Below are 24,168 nucleotides of genomic sequence, written 5' to 3'. Positions count from 1 at the left end.
ATGTATGATTTTTTACTACTGCCTGTAGGAAAAATAGATGCTGTGCTGGTGTCCCTGGGAGGGGGGAAGGCAATCTGCAAAGCAGTGGGGTGGTCTCAGACACGGGAGAGTCAACAAATTCACAAATGTCAGGCCAAGGCAGCAGCTCAAGGTAAAGCCCGAGCGCTGATCTTCACCCAGAAGCATCAGTCGGGTGGTGGATCATGGAGGTTTGCAGCCTCCTCTGCAGCTCGTGGGTCTCTGTCCTGCAGCACACCAGGATCCTTCTGGAGTTCATTTCGGCTCTGTGTTCCCCCATTTTACATCTGACAGGTTTTGTTTTCAGCCCAAATTGCAAAGGTGGCTGTTCTTTTTCTCTCTGAAATTTAGATGAAATGGCAGAGCAGCTTCAGCAGGTACCAGCCCTCTCGTCTCTTGCAGATTGTCAGCACGATGCTGCTTGAACGTTTGTTAAGGAAAGTTTCATAAATGAAAGCAAGAGAAGGTGCCGTTTATTGCTATAATTTTCTTAGGGAAGCAGAGCTTTATGCGTTTGCAGTGTTAACAGCTTTTGTTCAGGTAGAGAATCAAATGCTAACTCCCATTTTGTTCTTCTTAAATGACCAGCTGCACCCCACTACAGTAGTTTGGACCCTCGTTATTATTTTGTTGTCTTTGTGTTTTGGATATTGGTATCTTAACTACCAAGTCCTCTGGCGTCAGAGCGGGTCTGTTCACCAGGGTGCTAAAGCCAGACACCCTGTGACCAAACAGGGTGCAGTTAGCAGGGGGTTTTAACAATAAATGGGAAACTATATCCATTCAGGTCTGCAGTGTCAACTGAAAAAAATTTTATATATATATATATATGCCTGTCTTGTGAAAAAATAGCTCAAGTTTAGAGCTGTGCAAGTCAGACCATTAAGTTAAAAATAAATCTTCAGAACACAGTGCATCTAAACACAAATTGTTTATTACTGGCTATTTTATTTATACCAGTCATGGGATATTCAACTAGTGACATGGGAACAGCAAAACACAGTTTTTAATTCTGGGTTTGGACAGCGACACAACAAACAGCAGCTATGAGAATTGAGCTTTAAGACCACGGAGCATAAACTTAAACCCTAATACAGCTCCCCTGGAGCAAAACCAGGGCTCAGGGTGCCGCTGATGGCAGGCAGTGCTGGAATGCCCCATTGCCAGCAGCTTCATTAAAACTGCGTCGTTAAAAATTAAATTAAAACATCCGAGCAGAGACGTGGTGCTTTGTAACACTGGTGTTGGTTGAGCATCGTCGCTGGCCCCGAGTGCTTCTTCCAGAGCACCCCAGCTGTGGAGGCACCTTTTTTTTAAATGAATAATCAGATGTAAATTAACAACAAAGGTGAAAACTCAACCATGTGCTTCTCTGGTCTACCTAAAAGTAAAAAAAGTTAATTTTATTTACTGTTGAAGGATACTACAGTACCTTTTGTAAAAATTTTAGCAGTGCCATGTAATCTAAACTGAGTGCCAGGCACGTTCCCTTTTAATGTTTGTTAGCGTATATCTAAAAACTTACTTGCCATCTTTCTATTCGAAAATATGAATGAAATTGTGACATCTGGTCCAAAGCCCTTGCAAGGAATCTTTGTGATAGCTGGAGTTTTTGTGAATACAGCTCGCACTAGCTAGAAGGGAAGAATATAGAAAAGGCATGGTCCTGATGGGCTCTGCTTTGCTCAACATTCATTCCACTTAAAAGAGCAAAATAAAAACTATAGTGTTCTCACTTGAAAAACAGCCAATTTTTCCAATATTTTCCTGCACCTGCAAATACTATGCCTGTTGGATATGGCGGTCAATGACTAATTACATTTTCTGTGTATTTAAAGGTTAAATAATTCAAAATGTCAAGTCTTTTCCTCTTTGCAATACAAAAATTAAAAAGCTGACCTCAGTTTTGGAGGGGATGAGGAGAGGGAGCTCTGTTTTACCCAGACACAGTCCAGTGCAGTAGTTCCAGTTCACAGAAGCTGTGAGTGGGCTCTTGCTAATTGGTACTTTGATTACTTTCCTTGGCCTTGAGGAAAAGCCATCTCTCAGACGGAGACTGGAATACCCTCCTCCCACTTCAGCCCCTCTCTGCCGTTATTAATAGAAAGAACATTTTCCTGTTAATCATTTATATAGATAAACACATATTTACATATATACCCCCCATATATTTGTTTTGCTTCCCATTCCCTTCTCTCTTTCCCAGGGACAACTTGTCTGATCGCACTGTTGTCAGACAAAGAACTCACCGTGGCCAACGTCGGCGATTCGCGCGGAGTCCTGTGTGACAAGGACGGGAACGCTATCCCCTTGTCACACGATCACAAGCCCTACCAACTGAAAGAGAGGAAGAGGATTAAAAGAGCTGGTGAGTCGTAATGTTTTTGCTTTGGATTGAAGGTTCATCTTTCTTCTTCTCTGCTCTGTCAATAATAGAGACTTTTCCCCTGAGAGAGACTGAAAAGTACTAGACTGAGGCATCAGCAGATAAAATCTTCCGTTATTAATACAGCACTTTTCCGTGGGATGTCACGGTGCAGACAGAGGTGGAAGCAGACTGCCCTACCCTAATGAGCCAGTGTCAGAGCGAGAAGAGCAGCCTCCACGTTCTACAGCCAGTTGACCATTCCCTTGTGAGCTCTGCAGGGAGCAAATTAATAAACAGGAGCAGTGGCAGTGCAGGCTTCTCCGCGGCAAACTGTATCAGCAGTCTTTCTGTGAGAGCCTGGGTTGGAAGCTGAGTGAGGCTTAGTTCTGAGAAGAAGCAGAGGAGGAATCTAATTCATCAAAGCTAGGTTTTGTTCCCATGTAGTGTCCGCTAACAAGCACAAACATGTAAATTGTAGCAGCATAGAGAAAGGCAATAAATCTTTCTAGCTTTCATCACTTGTCATTTTAGTGACCTCCTAGGCTAGAAGTTACATTTGGATCAAGTTTAATAGCCAATTCTCCATGAATTTGTCAAAGTCTGTTTTGAACCCGTTTCTGGTTTGGCTCCCACAGCAGCCTGCAGCAGGAAATTATTTGATGAAGAAAAAAAAGTTCCTTTCATTGGTGTTAAACCTACCGATGAGCGTTGCCTCCAGAGATGCATCGCCTCTCTGCCTCCAAGTCTGTAAAACAAAGAAATAACAAGTTTTTCCCTGAGTATAAAACATTTTTAAAACCTATGGGTTATCAATATGCTCACACCAGCACAAACACCCATACGTGTGCCGTGTATGTGCTCCTCTCTGTTTGCTTTTATCCCCGCAGAGGCGTAAGAGCAGTGGGGATCCTTCCTGCTGCTGGGCAGAGAGCCGAGGTCAGGTGTGTTCCCAAAAAGGCAAGAAAAACTATACAGATCCTAAGAAGGAGGAACAGGAAAATCTTGGTCTTGCTTTGCTTCAGCTCTGTACTTGGGGGATGTGGTAATAAAACCTGGAGAGTTATCTCTAAAATTGCTTCCCTCTTAGCTGAGTCCAGGGCCTCTGTGCAACTGTTCACTTAGAGAAGGCCTTCACTTGGGAGAAAAAAATAATTTTCATTATTTCATTTGTCTAGAAGTGAGGCTTTATAACACAACAACATGCAAAATTAACCTGGATTTTTGCAGGAATTTCCAACTTGGAAAGAAATTATTTTAGTAGACAGGTAAATGTTATAACTATCTGCAGCTAAACAAGAAATATTCTATCTAGCCTAGTGACTTAATGAATTCACTTCTCTGCTACCTATTGTCCCATTGTACTACCCTGATTGATACCACTTCATAGTGCTGTTAAAAACATACAATCCAGTTTATATTTCTGACAGCTACTTTTACATTTTGGAACATCCATTCTTTACATACAGTGAGTGTAAAATTGAAGCAAAGTGCCCAAACTGAATTATCAAGCCTACATTGCCACTGTGACAGAAGTACGTGACTTTTTTCCACCATCTAGGTACTTCTTCGTCACATAGAACTGAAGAAAGTGACAATAACCACATCATTAGGTTATATTTTGGTTTTCCATCTTTACATCGCACACCAAGCTGCACTGTCCGGTGCCCTGTAGGTAGTTACAAAACGGCTGCACGTTTCTGTCAGTAGGATTAGATGTCATTTAAAAGTGAAATCCATATAGCCACGGTTGAGAAAATATCCTTCAGACCTCATTCTGATCTAAATCAATTTGAGGCAGCCTGAAACAGCAGCTCAAAGCAAAGCGTGACTCGCCCTCTGCGTTTCAGCGGGGCGTTAACACTGGGATGACAAGTCTAAACTAATCCGTCAGTTTTTGCTGCCACGGTGGATGTTAAGGAGACTCGCTGCTCACTGCTGTCAGCGGTCGGTGGACGGGGAATGAATTCAGTCCCTCTCTTTGCCCCAGCGACTGCGTACAAAGTCTTAGTCAACCCACAACTTGAAAAAAACCCCAACTTCCTTTGATCAGTCCGCCGTGATTCGAGCAGCTCTCGCGCTGAAGCCGCAGCAGCTCCACTCCGGTTTCTCATGGGAGTTGCTGTGGCGCAGCAGGAGGTCGCTGGGTGCCCAAGGCTGCAGCCAAACGCCAAAAGGAGACGCAGCAGCTATGAGGGCAGGGCAGGACCCTCCATTTTGAGCCAAGGTGCCTCATCCCACCTGCTCGGCAGCGCGGCTGTGCCGCTGACAGCAGCGGTCGCAGGGGCTGGGTCCAGCCTGACCGTTGTTTTCACAAGAGGCCGGCTGACGCACGCTCACATCTCGCAGCTGGATGAGATCGGGGTCCCACCGCTCTGACCCATTCCTGTGGGATGGGGAAATGCCTCTCCTGCGATACGAGGGTGCTGGTTTTCCCGGAAAACACAAGGAATCTCCTTCTGATCAGGAGCTTGAGCAACGTATATAGTATCAGTGTAAGACAGCGGCCTTGAAACAACCGTGGTGTTGGCTCGTGAAGAAACAATCGGTTATAGAGCCACAAGGTGACTGTCACTGATAGAAATTTAAGTCAGTCATTCACCTTGAACATAATCCTCTCAGCTCAGCTCGCGCTAACATGCAAAGTGTTTGTGCGGTTGCCAACAAGCTTCTATTTCTTGAATGCTTTTTCTTCTCCAGCAGCACCCAGCCCTGCAGAATGTTTGCTTTTCCATGAGCGTTTTTATGTGTTCTGTATGGATGGCTTCAGAAAAGCAAATATTACAAGTGCCAACAGACACTTCAGCAAACCACAGGAATTCAACCTGTGCTGCAGGCGGTTCCAGGTGCCATGTGGGAATGGCACCAAAAAGTCACTTTGTACACGTAAGCGCGACCTGCAAAGACTGAAGTAAGCAGCGAGTCAGCAGCACCAGTGTCTCCTCTGCAAGGACGGTAACGGGTGCAGCACTGCTGTCCTCTCGTGGTGTGTTAAATGTCTACTCAAAACCACCTCTTCATCGTTACATTTTGCTTCCCCTGCTGTTCCAATACGTGCATGTGATTACACTCCAGTTACTCTAGTTGGAGAATCACAGAATCCCAGGTTGGAAGGGACCTCAAGGATCATCTGCTCCAACCTTTCTGGCAACAGCCCGGTGTAGCCAAGCTGGCCCAGCCCCGTGTCCAGCTGAATCTTAAAAGTGTCTGATGTTGGGGAACCCACCACTTCCCTCGGGAGATTATTCCAGTGGCTGATTGTTCTCAGTGTCAAAAATTTTCCTCTTGTGTCCCATCGGAATCTCCCCAGGAGACTTGTACCCATCACCCCATATCTTTCCCTGTGACTCCTTGTACAAAGGGACTCTCCATCTTCTCTGTAGCCACCCTTCAAACACTGTCACATGGTGATAAGGTCTCCCCTCAGCCTTCTCTTCTCGAGGCTGAACAAACCCTGTTCTCTCAGCCTTTCCTCACATGGTGCCCAGTCCCTTGGTCATCTTCTCTGAGCCCTCTCCAGACTGGCCACATCTTTTTTGCATAGTGGGGACGAGAACTGAACACAGGATTCCAGACATGGCCTGACAAGCTCTGATCAGAGTGGGATAATGACTTCTTTATCTCTGCTGGGGATGCCCTTGTTAGTGTAGCCCAACACCCCATTGGCTTTCTTTGCCACTGCAGACCCCCAGGTCCCTTTCCCCAGAGCTGCTCCCCAGCTGGGTAGATCCCAGCCTGTGCTGAGCTCCTGGATGATGTTTTCCCAGGTGCAAGACCTTACACTTGTCCTCGTTGAAGTTCCTAAGGCTCTTGTTAGCCCACTCTTCCAGCCTGTCCAGGTCTTCCTGCAGGGTGGCTCTCCCTTCTGGAGTGACCTCTTCCTCTCTCAGTTTGGTATCATCAGCAAACTCCATCAGGGTACACTTGATCCCATCATCCAGATCACTTATGAGGATATTAAACAGAATTGGGCCCCATATCGATCCCTGGGGACGCTGCTTGTCACAGGTTGCCAGTTTGTAAAGGAGCCATTTCCCACCACCAGTCCCATCGCTTATGAAGGAACCCTGGGCCGGTGAGTCAGCGGCTGCGTAACGTTCAGCTGAGGCACCCTCAAAACCTACAGCAGCAGCTGACGAGGCTGGTTTGACTACACATCTGTAGAGGAGTTGCAGTAGGGCTCACCAGTCCTTCCTCTTCTTGACCGTTGAAGGAAACATCTTCATAATGGAGACTGTAGAAGTATTCATGGAAAAACCCGGCTGAAAAGTTCTGTTTCTGCTCGTTTTAACAAAAATCAAGTTTCAGGCTTTAAACAACAATGAATCATGACATGAAATGTAGTTTCACCTAAAAGCAGAAGGAATTTACAGATTAGATCAGCCAACCAGGAATGGAAACGTTATCGTAAAATTTAGGTGACTGGGAGACTGACAAATAACACAGAGGCTGAAGTGCAGAGCTGCAAACATTCTGATAACTACAAAGAACAAAGACATTTATAAGAACACCAAAGCAGACAGCTTGCAGATAGAAAAGACAACAGTTCACCTAATTTTGTCATACATTTGAATGTTCCGTGTTTGCAAATTATTTGTCCTCAAGTGACTTTTCATTCTCAGTAAGACGACAGGAATATTGCTGTGAAGTGCTGCAGGCAGTGGCACGCAGATGCACGCAGAGGAATTGAAGGTGCCTCCATTTTACTCTTTGCCCTTGAACACTGTACAATTCTCTCCCTGGCATGGTCAGACTGTGTGTAACTGCCATGTGCTGGCTGTGTCAGAGTCATCGATTTCCGTGCAAAACATATCTCACTACAAGCAACCCCTATATAAAATCACGTATTTTCAACTAGAAGCAGCCTTAATCCCAGTGAGAGTAAAAATCAGTCAGATCCCACGTTGCATTTTACTGACTTGAAATAAAATTTTGTGATCAGTTCACAACAGTTTTTTGGTCCTTTTTGACACAGCTCATTCAGGGCAGTGTGATAGAACAGCCTATAAATGTTTTTGCACTTGCTTCTTGGCCTTAACAGTGAGATGTGAGTCCCACTGCAGGGTGTTTTCAGTGTTGTTTCCTTCACAGATCTTCTGAAATGGGAAAAACATGAACTGCGCAGAAAAAGGGGTTTACTAATGCAATAATATAAAGATTTGCTTTCGCTATTTTTGTCTTAGCATTGCCATAAGGCTTTCCAAACAGTTGCTTGTGCAGTACAGGATACCTGTGTCCAAGAAGTTCCATCTCTGGGGGAGCAGAGAGCAGGAAGAGGTTTTGTTTGAAGGCAGAGCCATTCCTGACTTCTCTGCTCAGCTGTTTCACCAGCACTAGCGGCCACAATCCAGCTCTTCCCTGCAGCGCCCCGAGATTTACTTAAAGCACCTCCTGCTTTTGGTGACAGGGAACATCAGGATACAGCAGGGAGAGTTTTTGGGTGGGTCTGGCAGGAAGCCAGAGAAATGCTTTAACTGGAAGTGTCGGTGTTTCTCTCCAGGTGGTTTTATCAGCTTCAACGGCTCGTGGCGCGTCCAGGGGATCCTGGCCATGTCCCGCTCGTTAGGAGATTACCCTCTGAAGAACCTGAACGTTGTCATTCCCGACCCCGACATTCTCACCTTTGACCTGGACAAACTGCAGCCAGAGTTCATGATCCTGGCGTCGGATGGGCTGTGGGATGCTTTCAGCAATGAGGAAGCTGTGCGATTCATCAAGGAACGCTTGGATGAGCCGCACTTTGGCGCCAAGAGTATAGTTCTACAGTCCTTTTACAGAGGATGCCCTGATAATATAACAGTGATGGTGGTGAAGTTCAGAAATAGCAGCAAAACAGAAGAACAGTAATTACCAGTGGTTCTCCGCCTCACTCTGAACTTACAACAAACTCTTACGTTTTAAACCTAGTAGAAAGCTCTAGTAAATACCGTTAAGATTCTACACAAAAGGAACAGATCCCTCTGGTCTTTGTTCTTTGCTTAACAAAAGGAGCAATACAACAGATACATTCTGAGTGATTATAAGAATTAAGTTTGTTCACATATACCTGTCTCCTGTGACCTTGCTGCTCCTTAGGAACTAACTGTAACCTTCCATTTCAGAGTTCGCTTTCCAAATCCTCCGTAGGCTTTCCGTTTGATCCTTACCTCTCGTTTCCAGCAGTCGAAGGTTCATTCAGACGCACAGCAGGGTCAGGGCGGTGCCGCCGCTTGCGAGCGAGGGATAGGAAAGATGCTGCTTTCCCCGCGTAGGTGTGACTCCTCAGAATGATGCTCTCGCGTTTCTCATCTTTCTTTTTTAATCTGCAGTGATAAGGTTGTATAGGAACAGGTTTGCAATTATTGGCCTGTTAGGAAGGAGGAAGAGGAGCCAACTATTAGCCTGCTACCACAGAACTGGCTCTCTCGCTTTGTTTAACCTCCCCCCCCTTAAATAAATCCCCACCAAGCATGTGATTAGGTATAGTCACCGAATTACCTGAAGGCACATGTTTATTCAGTCTGTGCATTACTCTAATAACATTTCTTCTATGCCATATTGTATTCAGACCAACTAATGTTAAACTTCAGCAAAATACTTGGAGGTCTGACACCTTCTGTATCAAAAAATAGCTCTGTTGTGATAGAAGAATGTCTGTCATTCATCCACCAAGATTCATCCTTAGGTTCGTTTTTTGGCATGGACTTTTCATAGGCATGTAAAGAAAGTAATGCAAGATAAAATTAATTTCGTTAGTGACTGTTTGGAAAACTAATCAAAACAGGGCATTCCTTAGAGCTACTTAGGTGGAAGTCAAGCCTATTAAAGACTTCTGTGTACCACTGCAGATTAATTTGTGGTGTTAATCCAGGGGAAGACCACTTCAGAACCGTTTCTCGGTATAATGTATAAATGCCAGGCAGTGTCCTTGCACTGTAAAGATGAAAGCTTGTGTTAAATCTAGCTAAAAATATGTTTAGATCTAACTTTCAGTATTTAATTGTATTTTGGAATCTGTGACTCCTGTAAGTTGAAGCAGTGACAGTCTGAGTTTGCTCTACATGGCTGCTTCAGGATGGAGAGGCGGCAGCAGCGGAGCGAAGGGCAGCGTGTGCTGCAGGGGCGGTTTGGATGCACCGCGTGTGCCAGCCATCCTCGGGATTCCCTCCCCGCAAAACCTCATCCGGGACCATGCGCTGAAGTCTCCTGTCTTGAAGGTGATGGAGGTTGTCAATGTTTGGGTCCTGAGGCGGATCAGGGGTGTAATGCCGTAACTAGCGTTGTCTGTTTCTTGGATAAAGCTACACTATTACTTAGCTAAAAAGCTGCTTGTTTCTCCTCACCCACCTACAGCATTCTGGGGCAAGTGCTGGTCCCCAAGTGATGTGTCATGGTCATGCTGAGCAGGTGTGATGTCGCTGACAGCAAATCTGAAAGAGCATAAATTCTGCTTTCTGCTCGAGAAAGAACGCCCGTCTTAAGTCTTTCCATTTTTGTTCCGAGGTTATCCTTTCCCAACAAACTTCCCTCCTTTAGTTTGTTTGGAGAGAATCACAGCTCTTCATTGGCTCTGTTGCTGTTACCAGTGCTATTCAAACTGTTGGTGTGTCCTTTAGCAGCCTCTGCTCATCCCACGCTCTGGGTAGAGTCCCCTGACTGAGCAACAGGCAGGTGAAAAGAGTATTGAAGTGTCAGGTACCCCTGAACCCCGTGGGCACCCAGCCTGTGCTGGCCCTTCCCCGGAGGATGGAAGGTTTCGGACTTGTTAAATCTTGTGAACAGTGCATTCAGTGAATTCTAAACGCAACCATGCAGTTAAATTGAGCAGCTAACAGGAAATGTTAATAATTGCTGAGCGCTTCAGTTATTTTATTTTGAAAAGATACTGGAGGTCAGAGCGCTGTGAAATGAAAACCTTGCGTGGTATTTTCATGGGAGTGCTTAATCACATGCTCAGTGATGCCGCAGCGGCGGGATCGGAGCCGTGCTGCAGGCAGCTCACGGTGTCTGCAGGGTTTGCCTTTCCCTTCTCCTTCCCAGGGGAGGTTTCCACTGTACTGGCTTGGCTCTGTAGGACGCAGCCGCAGCGTTTGTCAAAACAGCTGCCCCAGGAAAAGCAGAATTTCAACCCAGCAGCCTAGAGAACCCTAAAGCAGAGGGATGTGTGTACAGCAGAGACACCACTGTGGATCCTTCACAGGCATTCGAGGAGTTGGAACTGGAACACTGGTCAGCTCCAAAAAAACCATTGTAGCCTAACGGTGATGGAGCAAGAAGCTCAGGGCTGCCCCTAAGCCCCCCACGGCTCATGTTCCCGGGGTCAGCGAGTGCTGCCGAGGGAGCTGCCGCCTCCCGAGCACGGGACGCTCCCACACGCAGCCAGGCAGGAGGAGGAGGAGGCAGGAGGAGGTAGGAGGAGGCACAAGGAGGAGGTGCCTCGTTCACAGGAGGGACTTGTTCACAGCATCCCAAAGCGGCTGTGAGGAAGGGGATGGCTCGCTCTGGTGAGCCATGCTCACGGGATTCAGGGAAGCGCGTAGTGCAGCGCAGTACAGAACTGTTTTGCAGACTCGGTTGGATATTTACTCCAGGATCATTTCCTCTGTCACTCCCAGGCCCATCTGGTCAGTTACCAAACCAGCCCTACTTCCACCTCCGAGTGTCTGCAGTTGCAACAAGAGCTGGTTTAGCACCTTTCTAGTAGCTCCTTTTCCTGGCCAAAGACATCCATTCCAATAATCTCTGGTAAAGTTGTTGACTTTTGGTTTTACTACTTAAAAAAACTAGTTGTGGCTACTTTAGGTTTAAAGATGAAGGCCTCATGGAGACGCCAGGCTTTGTGTAGTCTTCCACACACATGCACAGTGCCTACCTATGCCCCGTTAAAGTATTCTTTTCGTCCAGTTCTGGACATCTGCAACTTCCCAGTCATACCGCTCCGTGCCAAATTCTGTCATGATACATCCAGCTGTTGGGTGACAAGATTAAGTACATATCGCTTATGCAACCTTAAACGATCTAGGGTCTGCTCCCCCACTGCCTTAATAACACATCCTATGTCTGGAAAGGGTTGTCAGAAACCCCCCGGGATGCTGGGCAGTGCGGCCGGATGCATTACGGCGTGGCAGAGGCAGGGCTGCAGCACGTCATCCCGCTGTGTTCCTGCCAGGCCACCTCCCCAGAAAACAGGAGGTGTGTCTGGGTGAAAGCAGCCTGCACGCAGCCCGGAGCTCCCGGGTTCTGGCTCTGTGTGCTTGTGGAAGTTTGTTGTTGTTGAAGCCCGAGTAGCTCCATCGGTGACATCTGTTCACCAAGTACTGATGGTTTCTAATGGCAGAAAACAGCGATTTTAAGTTGCTGCCAGAGTGTCTTTCGTATGGTCCAGTATAATTAGTCATCTTGCCCAGTACTTAAAAAGAATTTAGGCTCTTCCCAGCAGCATTACAAGGCAGCAGTTCAACTCACGTCGTACATTTTAAGGATGCTACCATCGAGCTTTTCATGCTGATGACAGACTGCCGTACTGACCCAACCTTCACCGGCCGTAGCTCCCGGTGCAGCCCTGGGGGCAGGCGCCGGCCTGGTTAGGTGGGCTCAGAGCTCCGTCTAGCGGCTGGCCCGGCCTAAGCGCCGTGACCGAGTGCTACTCCGTAGTTACTAGGTGCTCTCTTGGCCCGGGTGAAAAATGTGCGGGACTGAGCCCCCGTTGAGCCTGTCTCATGGGGGAGGGATGGTCACAGATGACATTGTGAGGACTGCGTCAGAGCTGTAGTCCTAAAACTACTAAAAAATACAAAATTTGAAATTACTGAGCCTGTTTTACTGAGTAGAATGTTTGGATAACTATAAATAAATGACATCTAACATGGAGTATTGTCTACTGACTTGTGAACACAAGGTCAGTACCAAGACTACTGCTAATGTTATTACAGTGTTACACCACTTACATACAGTAAAATTAAAAAAAAAAAAAAAGTGACGTTTTTAGAATACAGAAGTTAGTACTAAAGCAGCGCTTTGAAGTAACAGCGTTTGCTACATAAACACTAACGCTGCATCTTGAAAATAAGGGAGTTTCGTTGTTCAGCTGCCTCTCAGAATATGACAGCCTTGCTTTAAGTAACACTAATCCACTGCTCATGTATCTGATATTTATTTTACACAGAGAAACATTTAGTAATGGTTACGCTGAAGAAAAAAAACCCCACCTGACCAGCCTTTCATTGTCTAAAGTAGGTTTTTAGGCCTCCATCCTGAAATCTGGCTGTACGGCATCGCAAGGTTAAAATGCAGATGGTTCCGCTGAAGTTTGGCAACTGTGCAGACCAGAGCTGCTCCCCCTCCGTGTGGTCAATATATTTATAAATTCTCTTTCTAAACCTGAACTTGTATCTAAAAAGATACCTACAGTTCCTATGGAGCTGAAGTTACGATCACTTTTATTTATATAGTGCTGACTACGTAAGGCTTGGGAAACAGCTGGTTTACGTACAGTTCTCCCTTCAGTACCATAAAGCTCTGGGTATCAGTTGTCTCTAGTTACGTGTGACAGCCTCTGTGCTCTCTTTAGCAAAATGTGAGCAGTCGAAGCCTGTCTAAAACCATAAATAGAGGCTCACAAAAGAGCAATTCTTGAGTATTTGAAATCCACTTTTACGAGCGGGTTAGCTCCTACATCTGGTCTGCTCAGTCCTAAGGACGAACCCCGAATTAGTTGAGCAATAGGGAAATAAAGCATTTTTTTTTCTGCATTTAAATGGCCAACCCCTCTAGTCCTTTAAGTCTGTGGAGATGCATTACAGATACTCAGAAATCTACTTCAGCCTGTATTCCACCAAGTTAATTACATGAATAATCAGTTACAACGTTTTAGAAATCTAAATGCAGGACTGTCAAACATTGCTCTCTGGGAATCCTACACCATATCCACTGCCAAAGTCCACGAGTGATTTTTAAATTTTCTCCTTCTGGTAAGAAAAACTTAAGTTATACTAAAATCATGATTCATTTGGAAAAGGGTCTTTGGAGCTGGTTCCATTCTGCGCTGAATCTCCACACCTGGGTTCAGCATTCTATGTGCATAAGCCAGGTACAAAACCTAGGCAGTGGTCAGCAATGCTGGATTTACAAATAAAGTCCCATTTTTAAGCAGTTCAAACCCATCTGCCTTTAACACAACGCCTTGAAAACCCCTGCTGTGTGAATATTACAGTGAGTGGCTGTAAAACCGCTTCTACCCGGGGCGTTTGGAAATGTTCTCCAAGAAACAATGGAGACAGACTCCTGATGAGAATGAGACGCACGTTTAGAACTCCGCAAGGGCAGGTCAGAGCTTTATTAACAAAATTCCTCCACGACACAGGAGATAACAAAGCCGCAATGTTTAAGCAATCCATCTTGGTTAACAACAGCCTCCCTTCAGTACAACAGGGCTGTATCATCGGAGATAAGAGCCTCTTCAGGCTTGTTTGTGACGTTTTTTCACTCCAAGCCAGAAGTGGGTTTAAGATTTTATCTCTCTTGCAAGCTCAGGGGAGACTGCACTTTACCCCAAGGTGTGGGACCACCACAGGCAAAGCTCGGCCCACGGGCTGAGCCCTGTCCCAGTCAGGATGGACACAACACCTAAACACTGTTAAAAAAAACCCTGAATTTGGATTAACATGGCCTGGAAAATGAAGGTGCTGTGCAGCAGCGGTCAGAGGCCTAGAGGTAAAGAGAGCTCAGGTATATAAAGCATCTCAAGAGAGGTCACTTGGGGTCAGCATTGTCTTTTTAAGTCCTTATTTTTAGGAGGAAACTAAGTCCCAGGTGAGACCCACTCTACGGCATCACAGGTACTATTTCCTCGTGTGAGTTGCAGGTCGATACCGCCTTTAGCCAAGAATCACATAACAACAGCATTTCAGAGAGAGTCCTGTGAAAGAAAGTGGCTTTGTGATTTTGAGAAACCCAATATATAAATAGAGGGGGGGACAGGTTTGGGTTTAGTTTACAGTTTGAGGTTTCTTCTACAATTTGAGGTTTCTTTAAAATGTGGACTCAACTACAGATGAAAAAAACCTGCCGCCAAACCCAACCATCTGCTTAGCTTTGTTTTAACTTTGTTTTCTTTCCTTCCTACGTGGAATATTTGCATTTGGATATGGTTTACAGCTTAGTAGGCAATACACGGTAACAGCATTAAAACCTGGCAAGCTTCATTTAACGGAGACTACAGAAAGCTTTACGTCTTGCCCTACCACCTCCATCTTAGACAGACTGTAAATTAGTTAATAAATGACCAAAATGGCACATGCTGTTCAGACAGAAATGGAGATGAATGAAAATTTGAAAAATACGGAGCAAAGCTCTGCCTCCCAAACTCCTTCAGCATCCCCAACGTAACTGATAGACGCATATCAGGAATTCAGCATCACGTTGTCTGGTGCACCCTCAGTCAGTTTTTAGTTTAAATTTGAAAGAAACAGGATAAAATTACATTATTTATTGTGCATCCAGGCATTTGTGAGTTAATTGCAATGAACTTGCACTAAAATGCTTTAGCAGTAACTGGAAAACGCAAGACAAAACTTAGGAAAACATTCCAAACCATCTCCGTGCTGTTAACACTGAACTGATCATAGAGAGTAACGCCCCTACATTTGCAGCATGGCTTCATGGTTTATTTTGAACTCGTTTGTTCTCCAGTACACACAAAACGTTCAAGCATTTTGACTTTTTAACTCTTCTGAACTAACATACAGGCAACACAGGCTTGAACATGTCCCCTGTGAACCCCTTTTGCTGACCACCCAGCAGCAGGTTCCAAACATCTCTGAGCAACGGATGATTATTAGGCTTTTCGAGTCAGAAAACCCCACAATTTCCCTATCTAAATCACAAGTGCTTGCAATTCTGATTTAATGCAGCTTTCTGAACCACTTGCCTGCATGAGAAAAAGAATCTTAGGACTTGGAAAAATCTTAGCCTGTGGTTTAGGCTTCATTTTTAGTACAGTACTGTAGGCAGAGGCAATAAAATTTGGGCCCACCACTGACTTATCTGCTTATGTTAGTCTTAAGCTTTTTTTACCTCTTGCATGGCTGCTCACACTAGAAACTTTCCTGATATTTGCTTTAAGCAGAAACATTAGCGTAGTTATGAATTTTTATGGTCTTTTAAGCAATAATAAGGTCAGACTCAAATACAAACCAGATTTGGCAATGAGGTTTTTTTAAAAAGCAGGAGCAGGAATATTTTACAATGTAAATTTCTTGCAGAATTGATATCACTTTAGATTACAATTTCAGGTGGCATAAACAGATCACTGTGTATAAACCTACATTTGTGAAAGCAAAAGCCTTGTAATCTATGATCAGTGTTATCTTTTTGGGGCACAGATAGAACAAATACCTTGCTTGGTGACAGTTGCATTTTTCTCGCAGTCCTGCGCAACCCTCTCTCTGTGATACTCGTTTCTTATTCTCCCAGCAGGAGCACTGTCTGCTTTATCTATCCAGTTTCTGAAGATTGCATAGTCCTTCATAATCACTTTTTTTTAAAAAAAAAAAAAAGCAATACAAACTGTGCTGTAGTATCAGTGTTCTTGTGACAAATAATTTATTTCTAAACATTTAACATGGCAGGCTTATAAAAAAAATGGAGGGTTTTTTTTAAGATGTATAAACAATCAAAAGGACAAGTCAAACGTTTCTCACAGAGCTCTCAGGATCTGACCACAGTACAACAATCAAATAACGGATCCTAAAACCATAGGAACAGCTGTCGTTTTACCTCTGTTTCTAGAAATACAACAGCATTCTTCCCTCAGTTACGCAATACTGTATCTTTAGGTGTTTAACAAAAAAAAAAACCAATTTTTTAAAAACTTTGACCTTAGCATACATTCTTAACACTGACACCTGAAATACTTGCCTAGAGTATTCTCCCCAAGACTTCATTTTTTTATCTAAAAAAAATAACACGTCCTGTAACTCCATCAAAAAACCATACGCAGTTGATGGAAAGAGAGCAAAATTCAATACTGACCATAATCACAACAAAAAACCTGGTGAAACCTCAAACTTGGTACTAGAGGTTTCTGCACCTCTTCTAATTTGTCTCTAAGAGACTATCTGAAAGACAGCCAAATGTAAATACATCAGAACATCGTAGCTGTAGTACAAATAAGGTGGCAGTGCTCTGTCATTCTAGATGTACAGGATGTAACTATAGTATCTTCACTGTGTAGTGGATGTGTCAAAAATAATTATGTTAATGCAATTGCAGATTCTGTATTGTTGTCTATTAGAAGTGTAAACTACTGAAAACTTGGCCTTGCTGATATGAATAAAGTGATTAAAATACCCATCTTTACAGATATAATAGAGTTTGTATTCTTTAAGAAATACGAATCTTAGCGTTTCTTACTTTTTTCATTTTAAAATTTGAAGAAAGAAAACTATTTTAGAAACAGATAAAGTCACAACGTAAACGCATCTGTTTTAACCTTCCCTGTGTGGTTCCAGCACTCTGGGGATGCCTCCGTACACACACGTACAGGCAGATAATGTGGGGTTTGGTTATCCCCAGGAACTGGGGATGTCTGGTAACTAAACTGCACCTCGCCCTCTGGCAGTCTGCAAACATCATCCAAGGCACCACAGCAATTCTATTTTATACATGTGTATATTCCTAGGTACACACGTACCAAGTGCATCACGTTTTCAGAATTTCCCATCGGTTTCTGCAGACCCCAGCAGATCCACAGGCTCGTCGCGCTCACAGAGGTGGAATGTTTAAGTAAGAAGGTGTGATGCTCCCGGCAGGACTGCAGAGGTGATATGTTGTAAGGAGAAGGTCATTTTACGTTTCACACCGGGCAGAGAACAAATACTTCAGAGTAGCAAAGGAGGAGGTGGTTGCAAAACCAATTTAAAAAATCCGGGTGGGAATTTGGGAAGCATCTTTGAAGCCAGCTTCTCGGCATAACCGTTATCCCTCAGTGACGTGTCACACGTGCCCCAAGACTGGGGTAGAAATCCCATGGCTGCAGCAGAGCATGGGGAGAAGTGTCAGAGGAAGACAGGACAGCGTATTCCGTAGCATTCGTACAGCGAAGAGTGCTTTGTCAATTCCTGATATTTTTATTTAAGAATACTGGAACGTCCCCAAGAACTGCTGCCGCTGTTGCAGTTTCGCCCCAGCAGCACAGAGCTCCTGCAGTCAAAGTCATCTCTATGGCTGTGGTTTTGGTTGGTGTTGCCCCGGACTTTAAATGTTTTTACACCGAATATGTTTTAAGTTTAGATATTAATACAGAATCAAGGGCAAGTAACTGAAGTGCTTGATGACAAATCCTGCCAAAACCCGATTATTTCACTTGATGTAATACCATGTACTGCAATCAACTGTCTGTACTTACAGATATCAAAGTTAATTTTATAAAGAAAGAATTTTTTCTCTTCTGGCATCCTGATGTTTACCTTAAGTATATTTAAGCAAATGCCAACATAAACATCCTCAAATTTAATAGGTTTGATATGACTCATCAGTTGGTAAATCCTCAGAGCCAGTTTTCCATCCAGGATATAACCCATCCCACTGCAATACGGAGGGAACAACTTGAATGGATACTCATCGTAGGAGATGTATGTTTTTTTGTAAAAGCCTCTGTAGGCAAAGTTATCGATAAGAGGATAACCAGTAAAAATATTTTCCGAGGAATTTAGCTTCAGAAGAAACTTCACCAAGTTAGCAGTGTTGATGAAGACATCGGCATCGGTCTTCATGAGGAATTTTGCATTCGGGCAGAACTCGGTGACCCACCTGAACCCCATGATCGTTTTCAAGGTGAGGTTGTCGTAAGTGTCCATAAAATCTTGGCGAATGATGTCGCCGTAGAGGATGCTTTCATCTTCTACCGACAGCGCTGCAGCGTTGTCTTCTCTCCGAGTGGCCTGACCTACCAAGAACAGGGTTAGAATTCGACGTCCCCACCAGAAGTTTTGAGATGCCCACGTTACCCTGATGGCCTGCCTCGACTCCACGTCCCTGGGCCTTGAAGACACCAAGATGACTAGAAACGGGTTGATGTCTTGGCATTTCAAGCGCTCCCGCAGCGTGAAGGGGTAGTGCTGCTTGTAAACGGGTTCATATTCATAGAAATACATCACGTTTGTATGCTCAAGCGCAGAGTTGAAAGAAAAAGTTACATACCACATTGTTAGGACAGAAAATACAAGGAGAAACAAAAAAATCCATTTTAATGGTCTCACGTACATGACACTAACAGGAACTGGGCATAACTAATTTGCAGAAGTGTGTCAGTGACCGTCAAAATCTCTACCACAAGTCCCAAAGTACGCTTTCTGCTGGAAAAGAAATGAAAAAGTAGTATTCAGAATGCTATTATTCAAATACTGTCTCTGTCTTGTCTTAAAGTGTCAGTTGAAAGCACGCTGTAATGTCATGATGACAAATCCGAGGCCCCTCGGTCCGGCTGTTACACACAGCATCATGCACACCATGAATCACCGCTCTAGCCCCAAAACAAGTGTGAGCAGAATGCTGAGCTGCTACGGAGCCATCGATGGACCAAAACCGCATAGCAGTGACCTTGGGAATTCCCCCCACCTAAACCCCATCTCCACAAAAGATCCCACGTCAAGTGCTGTGATCCCAAAGACCTCAGCACAGAGTCACAGAACCACAGAATCATCTCGGTTGGAAAAGCCCTTGAAGCTCCTCCAGTCCAACCATGAACCTCACCCTGACCGTTCTCAACTCCACCAGATCCCTCAGCGCTGGGTCAACCCGACTCTTCAACCCCTCCAGGGATGGGGACTCCCCCCCTGCCCTGGGCAGCCCATTCCAACGCCCAACAACCCCTTCTGCAAAGAAATACTTCCTAAGAGCCAGTCTGACCCTGCCCTGGTGCAGCTTGAGGCCATTCCCTCTTGTCGTGTCGCTTGTTCCTTGGTTCAAGAGACTCATCCCCCCTCTCTGCACCCTCCTTTCAGGCAGTTGTAGAGGGCCATGAGGTCTCCCCTCAGCCTCCTCTTCTCCAGACTAAACCCCCCCAGTTCCCTCAGCCGCTCCCCATCAGACCTGTGCTCCAGACCCTGCACCAGCTCCGTTGCCCTTCTCTGGACACACTCGAGTCATTCAATGGCCTTTTTGGAGTGAGGGGCCCAAAACTGAACCCAGTCATCGAGGTGTGGCCTCACCAGTGCCGAGCACAGGGGTAAGATCCCTTCCCTGTCCCTGCTGGCCACGCTATTGCTGATACAAGCCAGGATGCCATTGGCCTTCTTGGCCACCTGGGCACACTGCTGGCTCATTATCAATCAACACTCCCAGGTCCCTCTCTGACTGGCAGCTCTCCAGCCACTCCTCCCCAAGCCTGTAGCACTGCTGGGGGCTGTTGTGGCCCAAGTGCAGAACCCGGCACTTGGCCTTAGTGAAACTCCTACAGTTGGCCTCAGCCAACTTCGGCTCAGATCCTGAGGAAGGAATGCTGTGCACAAAATCTAACAGCAGCAAAGTGCTCCGCAAATTGATGTTCAGAGGCTTAAAAAAATATGTAATTTATTTTAAAGAAAGGAAGTCCTACTAGTTTTTATAAGCTGGAGCAAATTAGCCAAGGTATCAGGAATCAGAAAGGTAAAATGGGAAGTACAAGCAAGTATTTCATCCCTCATTTAAGGGTTGAGCAGCTACTTGTTCTGAATTGACTAAGTGATGGGGGAGAAGAAAATTATCTCCCTTACAAACAATGTCAGAGCTGCAGACAAACACAAACCGACCCTGCCAGGCAGACCGAGCTCGGGCACTGCCCAAAGGAACGGCTGCTCCCACAATGCACCACATGACACATCTTTTCTAATATATGCTTATTAATTCAAGAAAATTTAAGAAACGGGCCTTGCAACCAGCTCTGTCACAGCAGATTTACAGTTGACATAATGGGAGCAGCAGGGAATCCGCTGCAACAGACGAGCTTCAAATCTTACCAAAGTTTTGGAACATCTCCTACTATTTTCCATTTAAACAAACAAGACGCTACAAAATCCTCCTGCTACTTCCATCTATTTAAGTTTTGAAGAAGAAAGGCTCCCATCTGCATTCTTTTCATGAAAAACCCTACCCCCATCTGCCAGTGCACACAAACACGGCAGCATCGCCCAGCTCCATCAGGCCCGCCACTCCCACCAAAAATAGCAACCGGCACAAGAGGGGGAAAAGCCATTTTTCACCTAAAGACACACATTTCTTGGTCTGGAGTCCAACTACACAGGCAGGCCCTTACAAACCCCTGTCCAGGTCGTGCTGAAGCCATGACTACAGTGTCAGGACTAGATATTCAAACCAATACAGCTTTCCAAAACTATATTTAGAAACAGAATCTCGGCCCTGCACCCTCCATTTAGCAGCGCTTACCTTCGTTATATTTCTTTAAAACTACATACACTGTGAGTGTGCATTAGATATATTTAAGCCAAAATAATTACAGTGCCTTATTGTGGGAGTTCCAAACGATTGCTAATGTTTGCAGTAATAATATTTACCCTGCACTGTAAAGACCCACAAAGACACAGTAAGGATGATGGAAGGTTCAATTTCACAGCACAATTAATTACTATTTATCTTCAAAAAGATCACCGCAGGGCTTGTAAATGTTTTATATTAAAAAATAATAAATCCAAACCCCCACACAGCATGCTAGAAATTAGGTGAATTTGATTTGTCAGAGCCCACCTGCCTTGTTTTTCTGTGTATGCTTTGACTTTAAATTAATGATCCTTTGAAGGAAGCATTTGGAGCACGTTTCACCAGCGATGCACAGCACATCACTTAGACTATATTAAAGCAAATTTATACAAATAGCTGTTTAAATAGAAGAATTTTGAGATTGATCCCTCTCAAAGCTGCGTTACTCCCAAAACACAATGTGTCTAACAGGAGTCAATCCTTTGTTAAGGGCACCTCACATAACTATGGATGAACGAGTTTTATTAAGAACTTCCTAACATGACCAACGTCCTGGCTTATAAAAAACATGGAACCTCAGAAGTTTTATGTTGATTCTCTTCTTTTTCTCCACAAGGATTAAACATGTGCAAGTAAAACAGAATAGAAGTTTGGCAAGTGCAGAGGGAACTGCATTTAGAGAAGTTGATTATAACCGCCAAAAACTCAGATTTGCCCATCTGGTATTTACTTCCCAGCTTTACAGGAAGAAAAAAAAAACAGTAAAAATGCTCAGTTCTTCTCTCTTTATATATGCCAACCTGACTTTCAGTGAACAATATGAAAAATACATACTGGAAGAAAATAACCTAAGTTATCCATCAGTGCTTATGTTTTTGATTTTAAATAAATAACATTTCTCAGGGCTTGATGATCAAATTCAAGTAAAAGCTTTATCAAAGTTTGATCAATTCTTGACTCCCTAATAGAAAAAAAATCTGATTATAAGGATTTTGATTCTTTATGGACAAAAAAGCCTGATTACATGACATTCTGAACAACAAAAATCAAGAGACCAATGCCTAGTCTGCTACATAACGAAAATCTGGGAAAATAAATCATCAGTTCAGGTCCTTTGCCCACACTATGCAAAACACAATCTTTAAGCTACCGTATCCTTACAAAAAACCTGCACTGCAGGGCACCAAAACACGGCTTTTATAATGGCCACAGGGTAGAAACTACACTCCCCGAAACATGAGACAGCTATTTCTGCAGCTCTGAGAATTCAAAATACAGGCAGTCAGCCTCCAACATCATTAAACACAGAACTCTGACTTCAAACAGAAAAAAGGGCAAATCAAAGGGGAAACCCTAACCACAGCCCTCGACAGGAAAACCCCCTTCTCTCCCTATTTCAAATGCTTAAACCAAACAGTGAGGTTGAAGAAGTGAGGTCTGAAAGTTGAGCTGGCACTTTTTCCTGGAGGTGGGGCAGTCACAGACCTTGCAGCTACACCCAGGCTGGATTGTCCCAAAGCTACCAGCAGAAATAATCTGGAAATACATTACTGCTATTCCTGACTCCTCATTTTCTTCATGTGACTTACTACCAATAGAAATTAGAGGAATTTTTGCAAGATCCTGGGCTATGATCTAATACAGCAATACTTGAAAAATTAGATAACCTTTAACCATGACTCGCTCTCACTTCAAATCGCCCAAGCAATCTTAATTCTCCATTCTAGGCAACTTTTTACAATGCAGACATTAATTTAAGAAGTAACAGCCCAAAAGGTAAAGTTCATGAAGAGGACATCTGCTGCCCCCTGCTGAAACCAGATCAAAATTTAAAGCCATTTAACTGTTTTCTATGGAAAAAAAAAAAAAAAAAAAAAAAAGAAAACTGGATGACAGCAGAGTATTTTGTGCTGCCAGAGGCGGCTGCAGCTCGCCCCACACCCCCCCCCCCCAGGACGGGCGGGCCGTCCCTTCCCTCACCGCCGCCTCAGGGCAGCCCGGGGGGCCGCCGCCTCCCCACCCGCCGTCACGGCGTTACATGGCGGCGGCACCGCCGCCCCGGAGCCCGCCGTGCCCCTCAGGCCGAGGGGAGCCGCGGTGTCCCCCCGCCCGCCATTTCGGTGCCCGTTACCGAGCCGCCCGCCGCGGGCGGGGCAGGGCCGGGCCGGGCAGGGCAGGGCCGGGCGTGGCGCTTCTTCCCGCCTCCCGCGCGTACCGGCCGGTTCCCCTCACAGCGAGGGCCGCGGGGCTCGCCCGGGGAGGCTGGCGGACACCGGGAAATGCCCGCCTCCTCCTCCTCCTCCTCCTCCTCTTCCTCCACCTCCTCGCAGGGGCCGGCAGGGCCGGGGAGCCGCGGCCGGGCGCGGGAGCAAATGGCGGTGGCGGCCTCTCGGCCTCCCCGGGGCGGGGTCGCTCCCTGCTGGGCTCCAGCTGGTTCCTTCTCCAGCCACCCCAGCAGGGTTGGGGGGGGTGGAGCTCACGGCCTGCAGGGGCGAAGGGACAGGCGCTTCCAGATTCAATTTACTCCGTTGCTTCAGCAATTAGAGCTGACGGTGGCGAGGATTCACCCCCAAACCTCCCTAAACACATTAATAACATTTTACAAGGTTACAAAAGCACGTAGCCATGGTGGGATATCCTGCTTGGACAACTTGGGGAGCCTACATCATTTACGTAAACCTACATAGTCTACAAAAGGTTTATTGTGCACAGTTTAGGTTCAGATTAATTGATGGTAAATCAGATGTCCCAGGTTTATTACCCCGGGTTTTTTAAACTGAACATATAGGCAAACCCTACACATGCGAGCGAGCCTCACCCCGCAGAGCAAATACACCTTTGGTCAAACCAAAGGTAGATTTCTGGTTCTCAAACACTTACCTCTCGGGGCCAAACACAGATTTAGCACCTGCGGCGGACTACGGCTCCAGTTTGATCTCATGCTGGAGTGTAAACTCCAAAGTAATGTGGGAAATCACCCCTGGAAGTGGTTCTGCATCACAAAATCTTGCGCTGAACCAAACTCACATTCGACTCGGGTACAGTTAAAAACTGCAAAACCACGGAGTCTTCAGGAGCTAGCTGTTCTGTCCTGGAAATAAATTTAATTAGCTCGTAAAAAGTCAGACTTTGCTTAACCAGTTCTTTATTCTTTAAAGTGATAGGTTTGATGTAATAAGATAACAGTTGAGGCCATAAATATCAAATACAGTGGGAGCAAACATAGAGAGCACAGAGCTGTGAGTAATGGTTAAATCACAGCCCTGCCCAGGGACACAGACCATCCATCCACACTGTCACGGCTCGCGCGGGAGGGAGGGTTTGCCCTTGAT

The 24,168-nt window shown here is 45.2% G+C and overlaps 2 protein-coding genes and 1 long non-coding RNA gene across 5 annotated transcripts in view; 1 reads left to right on the top strand and 2 right to left on the bottom strand.

The window, feature by feature from the left end:
- PPM1L (protein phosphatase, Mg2+/Mn2+ dependent 1L) overlaps nt 1-16,729 on the top strand; it is a 107,570-nt gene extending 90,841 nt beyond the window's left edge. The window contains exons 3-4 of the mRNA XM_074878442.1: nt 2,225-2,386; nt 7,884-16,729. Coding sequence (XP_074734543.1) covers nt 2,225-2,386; nt 7,884-8,230 — 509 coding nt within the window. The 3' untranslated portion in view covers nt 8,231-16,729. The remainder of the gene's footprint in view (nt 1-2,224; nt 2,387-7,883) is intronic.
- LOC141947390 (uncharacterized) lies at nt 932-23,249 on the bottom strand. The gene is made up of 6 exons (XR_012630100.1): nt 23,052-23,249; nt 8,530-8,729; nt 3,086-3,131; nt 2,268-2,355; nt 1,544-1,652; nt 932-1,399 (listed from the first exon to the last, which is right to left on the bottom strand). It is a non-coding gene; the product is annotated as an uncharacterized LOC141947390 (long non-coding RNA).
- B3GALNT1 (beta-1,3-N-acetylgalactosaminyltransferase 1 (Globoside blood group)) lies at nt 16,828-18,617 on the bottom strand. Of its 3 annotated transcripts, none has more exons than XM_074878445.1 (2): nt 18,173-18,617; nt 16,828-17,393 (listed from the first exon to the last, which is right to left on the bottom strand). In XM_074878445.1, exons 1-2 carry the CDS (start codon nt 18,565-18,567, stop codon nt 17,357-17,359), a joined length of 432 nt encoding a protein of 143 aa, XP_074734546.1. In that variant the 5' UTR covers nt 18,568-18,617; the 3' UTR covers nt 16,828-17,356. The 3 variants fall into 3 exon arrangements, with proteins under 3 accessions (XP_074734546.1, XP_074734545.1, XP_074734544.1); XM_074878444.1 differs by having other exon boundaries at nt 16,828-17,174; XM_074878443.1 differs by having other exon boundaries at nt 16,828-18,613.
- Nucleotides 23,250-24,168: the final 919 nt, after the last annotated feature.

Source organism: Strix uralensis, chromosome 9, assembly GCF_047716275.1.
Source record: "Strix uralensis isolate ZFMK-TIS-50842 chromosome 9, bStrUra1, whole genome shotgun sequence".
NCBI lineage: Eukaryota > Metazoa > Chordata > Aves > Strigiformes > Strigidae > Strix > Strix uralensis.
The sequence above is the reverse complement of the archived record's forward strand: the minus strand, read 5'-3'. Positions and strand labels throughout refer to the sequence as shown.

What these genes read in the sequence shown, in the direction of transcription:
- B3GALNT1 (XM_074878443.1), bottom strand. Translation starts at nt 18,567, where the DNA reads ATGTGGTATGTAACTTTTTCTTTCAACTCTGCGCTTGAGCATACAAAC.